This window comes from Theobroma cacao, chromosome 8 (genome assembly GCF_053813885.1).
Source record: "Theobroma cacao isolate CCN51 chromosome 8, ASM5381388v1, whole genome shotgun sequence".
NCBI classification, from domain to species: domain Eukaryota; kingdom Viridiplantae; phylum Streptophyta; class Magnoliopsida; order Malvales; family Malvaceae; genus Theobroma; species Theobroma cacao.
In genome coordinates this window covers 29,148,313-29,157,382 of record NC_142646.1, presented here as the reverse complement: position 1 = coordinate 29,157,382, position 9,070 = coordinate 29,148,313, and the positions used below count along the sequence as shown (strand labels likewise).

Below are 9,070 nucleotides of genomic sequence, written 5' to 3'. Positions count from 1 at the left end.
ACTTTATATTATATATTATGTTCATTTATAAAGAATATAATTACTAAATAATATATATACCTTTGTTTATATAAATTTATAATATATAAACTTAATTATATAAAAAGAAGTTATGAGATTAAAATAGTTTTGAAACTTAGCTATTTTTTTTTTAAATTCATGTAACTAAGGACAAATTCATATAATTAATTAATGAAATTATGATTGTTAATTAAATTGTAATGTCTTTTAATATCTATACTTTATATACATTGGGTTCATTTATAAAGAATATAATTACTATTTTGTATATACACTATAATACTTTTAGTATATATATTTTAAATATAAATATATTTATTTTTTATTTTGTGTTAACATTATAAAAATTATAACTTATAAAAATTATATTTTTTGTTATTTAAGTTTATGTTATTTGTTTGGATCTTTGTGTTTTGTTATTTAAGTTTATGTTGTTATTTGGATATTTATGTATAGTTATTTAAGTTTATATCGTTGTATGGATATTTATTTTTAGTTATTTAAGTTTATTTTAAGATTTTTGTTTTTGATTATTTAAATTTAAATTTTATTATTTTTGTTTTTATTAATTTAATTAGTAGTTAATTTTATGAAATACGTAGAGAAATATTATTGTATATTTATAAGAATTTAGGTAATTGGGTACCTATGAAGAAGATTTTAATAATTTTTTAATCAATCGAATTTTTAAACGGGTTATGGTAGTTATAAGGTAGTAAAAATGCAATAGGACTAGGGTTAGGGTAGTAATTTTGTCAAACCATGTTCTATAAAATAATTACAATGTCATTTACATGCTCAATAGAATGTTTGCATATTTAGGAAGTTCGAGAAATCGTTAAAAGACGATATTACCCCTAATGGTACCATTAAGTCGATTAAGCCTCGAACTAGTTCAAATAGGAATTTTAAGGTGAAATTAAGAGTTTCACAGTCCAGGAATGAGTTAAAATAGTGATTTGGAGTTTGAGGATCAATTTGGAGTCAAATTGAAATTTTCACTATCTATGGGCAAAATGATCATTTGCCACTTGGGGACAAAATGAGAATTTTTAGAAAAAAATTTTTTGACCCCATTTAACTTATTGGAGTATGATTTGAGTATTGGAGTATAATTTGAGGGTTTGGCAATGAAAAAGTTTAATTCCGGTGATTTCTGGAGTGTAAGGGCAAAATCGTAATTTTTCCATCCGCGGATAAAATTTGAGATTTTGAGAGAATTTAGATCACATTTGACAAATTGGAGAATGGTATAAGTATAAGGGATGAAAAATACGTCTATGGGCAATTTTTCAGTTTTTGAAGCAAAAATGTAATTTTTGACTTTTACGGGGGTAAAAGTGTAAATTTCAAAAATTACTCCACCAAGACTTTGGATAAGTCTGAGAATTTTATCTAAGCTATGGATATGTGGAAAAAGTGTATGGTGAAAATTTGGAAACAAATGGATGGCTAGAATTTAAGAAATTAATAAAACAAAAAAAATGAATAAAATAATATTATATTATTTTAGCCTTTAAAAAGGTCAAAATTTCCAGAATTCTCATCTTCTTCAAGCTGTCCAAACCAGGAGGAAAAAAGGGGGAAAAGAAATAAAAACCCTAGCTGAAAAATTTGGAGAAAATCAAGAGAAATCAAGAAATCAAGCATTAAAAAGGTAAATTTCATTTATTTTCCTTGTGATTTTCACGACCCATGCATTTTTTTCTCATTTCCATGCAAAATTAGAAAGTGGATATGGACACCCATGCTGGCCAAACCTCCATGGATGAGTTTTGAGCTTGAGTTTTGGTTAATTTTAATTGAATTAAGTGATTTTAGTTAGGTTATATTGAAATATAGCAAAAATAAGCTAGAGAAATAATTTTCTCCCATTGAAACCCATTATGCCGAATTTTCTAGGGGAATATTGGCTACTGCTCTTAATGTTTATTTGAGGAATTATGATGAATAATGATGAATTATGAGCCTAGAAAAGTAATGAGAATTTTCAGAGCAAAAATATGAATTTTTATCCACTAGGGGTATTTTCGTAATTTGTTGTTGGGACTGATAAATTGCACCACACTGAGGGACATTAAGTCAATTTGGGTGCAATTGAGGTATAGAGACTGAAAAAAATTAATTTGGAGTTTAAACGGACGCGTATATCGATTTAGTCGGGTAATAGGCCGAATTAGGTCAGCATCGCATTTAAGCGGTAGTCGGATAAGTTGCATATCATATCATGCATATACACCGAGCCTGAATTGATTTTATAATGGTCAAGCATTGATGTGGTGAATTATATATTGTACATTGTAGATAGGTGGTGAGTAAATTACACTGATAAAAGTACAGAGATTATGCTTGGAGACTGGGATTAGGAGTACATCGACTCCTAAAACTGTGAGTAAACTTATTATCATCTTAATTATCTAGAGTAGTTTTATACAATTGTGTGATTTTATGGAAAATGGGTTTAAATGGTAAATTGCTATGTTTTAAGAGAAATTGTGATTTTATAAAATGATTTTATAAATTTTCTGAAAAATCGAATACTGATTTTGAAAATAGAGTAATTAGAGACTGCCTACTTGTGTTGTAAATTTATGGTTTTAAATTAAATGGCTTGTGATAAATTGGCATGATTGGCTGAATTTATACTTGTGTTGAAAATTATGAACTGTCTGTTTTGCCTTGATAAATTGGTTAGTAATGTAATTGTCATGCTATACCCTTGATATTTGATCAATTGGTGGATTAAAGATTAGCTACTGCAGTGATGGGGGGTTCCGTGGACCAGCCTATTAGAGGGGCACGGTAAAACTCCTTTGTATTCTCACCTCGGTCGTAGAAGAGCGTAGGGTATCTCCTGAGGTGGGCTTTTTGAGTGCACTTCACGTTAACCACCGCGTGAGAGTGAGACTCAACCAACGCCAAGGAACGGTTGTGATGTTCAATGAAAAATATGTTTTATGCGAAATATGAATTTTTAATAGCCTTGACGGTCTCAATGGGATACCTTGACTAAGGTACCCGCGAGAATGATTTTGGCAGGAGCAAAGTTTTGTGAGATATATAAGCCATGTTGATTAATTGAGTAAACTGAATATTCATGTTATGAAACATATATTGGAAAATAATATTTTAATTCATCTTCATTTACTCGCCTTTAGATAATTTAGATGGTGTCTGTTTACTCACTAGGATTTATAATCTCACCACCCTCAATTCCCCACATTTTAGGCTCGGGATAGCCGGTAGATAGCCGATTGCATCAAGGACTTCAGTTAGCCTTACATCGACAAAATTGTAGGTTCACAGACTTGCATCTTATTAGTTAGTTGGGGGCCCACGTGTCATTGTAAAAGTAATTTTATACTTTAGTTATTTGATTTAAAGTATGTATGAATATATTTAGCTTTTACACTATGTTTTTGGCAGGTTTCGATATTTTCGAAGAAAAATGACGAAAATGCCCCGGTGAGCCAGAAAATAATATTTTATTGTTTTGATTTGGAAAAGACTTATGATTTCTTGAAATGCAAGATTTAATAACTGCCGCTCATCGGAGAGATGTAGAAGCTAATGTTAAGCCTTGCGAGATTTCGATCGGCATTCGGGGTAATGAGTGCCTATCGGGACGTCGCGACGGTTGTCACGGGCCCGATGGGGAGTTTCGGGTCGTGACAAATTTTAAAATTATTGGGATAGTTAATAGGGTTAGAGTAGTTAATTTTTTATAGGGTTAGAGTTCAGGTACCTTGAAATTATAGAATACCCTACTCGTTGACATCCCTAAATTTAAATAAATATTTAATTTTTTATTACGTTCGATTAATTAAGTTCATGTACTTATATTTTGAGTCAAATAGGCCTTTATAATTGACAGTTGACTAATTATTATTAATTAAAATTTTACTTATTATTTTATACCTATATGGCATTGATGTGATGTTAACATGGAAAGTGAAATGACATATGACTATATCATCTTACAACATCATTATTCATTATAACATATCAGCATGTCATGTGGAATAAAATGATAAATGGTAATAACAGTTAGTCAACTATCACTAATATGAGCTTATTTGACTCAAAATAAAAATATAAAAACTTGATTAAATGTAATAAAAAAATAAAGATTTATTTAAATTTTTTTACATAATTTAAAATCTTTTTAAGTATTATGTCAAATTATTATATTAAATAAAATATTTATCGAATTAACGATCGATTAATAAATAACATCTTAATGGACATTCACCAACAAAATCAAATATAAAAATATAAATTGCAAGACATCGAACCATGATTATTGATTATATGGGTGAAAATTTTATACAATGAACATTTTTATTAAAGAATGAAAAATATTATAAAAATATGAAAAATAGCTCAGAGAAATTTTATAATAGTACAAAAATCTAGATACTCAATTACGTTAAATGAAAATCTTTTTGATAATATAGAAAAGATTCAAATTATTTACACTAACAAAAAGGGACACCATAAACAAGTAATCTTAACATTAAGTATACACCAAGATATTCTAATTGACTTGCACCCGAGCATTTGTCTTATTAGTTGATGCCTAATGTCTCATTGGTTGGTGCATAATTCCCCTGACTAAAGAGATCGTCATGCTATATTGCAACTTGTTATGGTAACCTTGTTGCATTGTAATGATATCCTCGCGTGTAACCAATCTCACAAGATTTTTTGATACAAAAGATCAACCGGAATAGTAACTATAAAGCATTGCTTTTCGAGTATTAGCAGTGTTTTGATATCAGAGTACTAATTATAAAAAGAGAGTAATCAATTTAGAAAAACGTAACTTATATTTCACAGGGAAATATTTTGCACAAAAGAGTTTTCCCATCATGAATAAAGATGATTTAATAGTTTCAATTTTAGGTAAAGTAATTCTTAGTACTCATTCTATGAAAATTTTTGAACAATTTTATTATTTATATGAAAGGCATGTTAGGATTAGCTGCCTGCCCCACCCTGAATCCGGCGCTGATTGATTATGAATTGGGAGCAAATCATGAATCACATCATCTTTAATTAAGGTGGTGGGGATTATGATTACTAATGTCTCTAATCCCCCACAACAAAAGAATCAAATGACACCAGTAAAGGCACTTGGCGCCATACCAGGCAAAAAGCCCCCCTTCTTTTACTTTTTTCTGCCCAAAAGTGCTTCACAGATTTACTGCTCCCTTCTTTAATTTGAGGAAAAGAAAACAAATTTATAAATAAAGCATTCTCTTTCCAATTAAATCCCATTCACAGGATATCGAAACGAGTCTCGAATCTCATGTTGATTATATATTATAATAAAAATTAAATATTTAAATATTTATATTATCTTTTATTACAAGATTTAAAACTATAAAGTTTAAATAGATTTGCGTGAAGCGTGACACCCGACATTCAAGAGCATCATCTTAGAATTCCGGCTGTTCCCCTGACTATTTCTTTCCCTCACGTCAACTTTATTCCAATCCGAGACCTTATTGTCAACTTCGATGATTACTCCCTAGGGGAATCTGAACTTGCACCGTGCATACCTAAGTGTTGCATTTCCACAAGAACAAGATTCCCTCCTATAACCCGTTCATGTGAAGACAAAATTAACTATTAAAAGAAAAGGAAAAAAAAAACCCCAAGTTGATAACAAATTATGAATGAACATAGAACAAGAGAGAAAAGATAATACACCAAGAAATTTACACAAACTTTACAGGCAAAGAGTATCCAGAATAACAACAGTTTCTTTTCACATTGCACACATGTCCCATCCCCTCCCATTCATATTCCTCAAATATTCTCTTCTTCAATGGTACCCAGAATCATTTAACCAATATATCAAAGACCAAATAACCAAAACCCCAATAAACTAATAGAAAAAATATATATATAATTAAATCCCCCAAGACTCTAAATTTATAAAATTAAATTTTATGCAAAAAGAAAGCCTGTCATTTAAATAAAAACAAAAAAACAAAAGAACCCTTCTTATTCTGCCATATGCACTGTCTTCTACTTGACAGATAATTCAAACCCCACCAAAGGAATTGTAATTGAAGCTTTCAATCAGAATAAGGCTTGGTCTTGGACCTGTAGAGGAGCTTCTTCTTCTTTGAAGTTTGGTTATCAACGGTGAGAACAACCTTGCCAGGGTCACCAGTTTTGAAGCTGTCAGAGATCACTGCTTCATCAGCTGTGGTAACTTTTCTTGTCTTTGATACAATCACGGTATATCCATCTTCAGCACTTGGCACAAATTCAGCCCCATAGTTGACATCCCATCCCACAACTCGGAGCTCCCAAACCAGATTGCACTTCTGCTAATTCCAACAACCAAACATTGTTCATAGAGTGTTAAATTGCAATTAAGTAAGATACGAATCGATTACAAAATTGGTATTTAATGAATAAGATCAAGATGTTCTTCTCTTACCTCAGTTATAGGGAACTCAACGGTGTGCTTGGTTGATGGCTTGATTGTAACCTCTGTGACAGCATCAGCAACGGTAAATTCCTGTTCACCCTCCCTGCTCAGTCCACCATACTGAACTGGCACTTGTTCAGGAGCAATATATCTATTTGTCCACAAGAAAAGACAAGGGTTATTATATAAATTACATGGAAAATTATAAAGAGAGGCCATTTATGATACTAAACAAAAAGGAACAGAAAACAAAAGAATCATTCATACCGATCAAACAGCTCATCAATAGAAAGCAAACAAATGTACTAGAGAGATATTTAACTGATCAAGTAATAAACATGGATACTTATTCATGGGCACGTAAGTTAGAAAGAGAAGGAAATTATTGGAGTCCACTTACCTGAAGAGGGTCTCAGCAGATTTGGCTGGACCTGCGAACACAAACTTGCTCTTGGTTCTCTGTGTCAGGAAAGGACTAATCATCATATTGAAGGCCCGGTACCACCATGGAACATTGATAAACACCTTCAAAATACAAAGCCAATAATAAATTATAACAGACAATAAAATAGATTAAAACATTTGTCCTTTTATCTTTGAGAAGCTAAATATACCTGTTTGGCCACAAACTCGGGATAGTTATCCTGAAGCAAGTTAAGGGCCTGATTGGTAGCTTGCCTGAGCTCCTTTTTGCCAGGTCCGGGAGAGTTCTTGAGATCGTTGACCTGAACTATGGTACAGATACCACTAGGACTGAAGTCAAGCTTCCTGATGCTCTTTTCCAAGAACTGAATCCTCCACCTCAAGAACTTGGATCGTTTTTCCTCATCAGCAAAAGCATTCTGATACAACTCCTTGTTCTGGAATTCTCCGTACACGTTGTAGCAAACCGGATGGCCTTCCTTATCAAACCCGTGCATGAAAACCACTTTCTCCAATTCATGTCCAAGCTCTTCATCAAGCAAGCCTTCAATTCCAAATTCCTTTCGCCAGCGGGCAGTGTTCTTGATCATAGTGAATGCGTCCTTCACCTTGAAATCCCTTGCCCTCAGGAATTTCAATAGAATAACATCGCTTCTCTCGTCCGCAAGAAGCGGAATTCCCCATATAGACACCTCTTCTGGTGGAGGTGGAGGGACTTCAGCTTCTTTTGGCTCCTCTGATGGAGGAGCCGTCTCTGCTTCCTTGGAGGCAGAGGCCTCTTCCTCCTGTTTCTCTGCTGGAGGAGGAGCAGAGACGGCTACCACAGACTCCTCGATTGCCTCCACGGTCTTGGCGCCATCGTCGTCGACGGCTGTCACTTTCTCAACCACCTCTGTGACTACCACAGTCTCGGTTGGTGCCTCAGCAGGTGGTGGGGTCTTCTCTTCTTCCTTGACTTCAACAGGGGCGGGTGTTTCAGTTTCGACTTTTTCAGAGGCTTCAGATTTTTCTTCAGTTTCGACTTTTTCAGAGGCTTCAGATTTTCCTTCAGTTTCGACTTTGGGTTCTTCTGAAGTTTCAGCAGCAGGTTTCTCTTCTTCTTTTTCTTCTTTCTTCTCTTCCTCTTTCTTTTCCTCGGCAACAGGTTTTTCTTCTTGTTTGGGAGGTGGGGTTGGTGATGGGGGTGGAGCAGTGAATTCGTGCTTGTTAAGGGCTTCCTGAATAAGCTGTTTAAGCTCTTCAAGAGCCTTCTTCTGTGACTCAGGAAGTTCACCAACTATATTGGTTTCTTCCTTGAATGAAACCGATTGAGTGATCTTCGTCTCTTTTTTCACAACCTTAGGCTTCTTAACTTCAACAGCCTCTACCTCAGCTTCCTTCTCTTCAACTACAGCAGCTGCTGGTTTCTCGGGTGCCTCAGGCTCAGGCTCAGGCTCAGGAGCAGGCGGTGGTGGCTCTTTCTCAGTAACTTCAGGCTTCTCCACCACTACCTCGTCAGCTGGCGCAGCAGCTGCAGCTGCTTCTGGCTTTTGAGTCTCCTCAGCCATGGATGAGCTGATGATCCTAAAATGAAACGGACCGAGAGGGAGGCAAGGAGAGTTTGTACCGTAGGAAGAGAATTATGGGGGAGAGAAGAGAGAGAGAGTGGGCTTTGGTTTCAAGTTCAAGGGAAAAGTGGGGGGTTTTAGGCTTAAAATGAGGTGTGATTTGAAGGAATGGAGGCGACATTTGTTGGACATGGAGAGAACCAGTCTGTCAGACCCGTTTGCCAGCTATTAGGCCACTTTGTAAGTGGACCCCACTCTCTCTTCCACACCCCCTTCTAATTCCAAACCGCTATCTTTGCCACTACTTCTTCCTTCCCTAACTTGACTATGTGTTCTGTTTGCCCCACGTTCAACCTCTTTGTCTTTCCATTTTCTCTTTTTCTTTTTCTTTTTTTCCCCTTTTTTTCCAAATGGAACATGGTTTTAGGTGAACCCTTTTGAAATTATCAACATCAAAATCAAATTTGAAGATTACAACTTTTAGATTCAAAAGATTTAATGACTAAATATCATTTAATTATTCAATTATTTATGATCCGAACTTACCTCGATCATAATATTTTTCATAAAAGTTTCATAGTAATGAAAAATGAGATATATAGTGATTTATGAACATTATCTATTAAAGAAA

The 9,070-nt window shown here is 34.0% G+C and overlaps 1 protein-coding gene and 1 long non-coding RNA gene across 2 annotated transcripts; one reads left to right on the top strand and one right to left on the bottom strand.

Moving 5' to 3' along the window:
• The first annotated feature begins 1,583 nt into the window (after positions 1 to 1,583).
• Positions 1,584 to 3,648, top strand: LOC148761324 (uncharacterized). Its single transcript, XR_016027803.1, has 3 exons — positions 1,584 to 1,678; positions 2,326 to 2,409; positions 3,448 to 3,648. It is a non-coding gene; the product is annotated as an uncharacterized LOC148761324 (long non-coding RNA).
• Positions 3,649 to 5,685: 2,037 nt separating this feature from the next.
• On the bottom strand, positions 5,686 to 8,638 carry LOC18593040 (patellin-3-like). Its single transcript, XM_007020052.3, has 4 exons — positions 7,084 to 8,638; positions 6,870 to 6,994; positions 6,479 to 6,620; positions 5,686 to 6,362 (listed from the first exon to the last, which is right to left on the bottom strand). Exons 1-4 carry the CDS (start codon positions 8,437 to 8,439, stop codon positions 6,108 to 6,110), a joined length of 1,878 nt encoding a protein of 625 aa, XP_007020114.3. The 5' UTR covers positions 8,440 to 8,638; the 3' UTR covers positions 5,686 to 6,107.
• Positions 8,639 to 9,070: the final 432 nt, after the last annotated feature.

Bases quoted from the DNA above. Each gene is read 5' to 3' on its own strand.
- LOC18593040 (XM_007020052.3), bottom strand. From the start codon at position 8,439: ATGGCTGAGGAGACTCAAAAGCCAGAAGCAGCTGCAGCTGCTGCGCCA. The intron at 6,995-7,083 runs GTATATTTAGCT...TGTATTTTGAAG, and splicing joins CCGAGTTTGTGGCCAAACAG to GTGTTTATCAATGTTCCATG. The intron at 6,621-6,869 runs GTAAGTGGACTC...GTGGACAAATAG, and splicing joins TCTGCTGAGACCCTCTTCAG to ATATATTGCTCCTGAACAAG.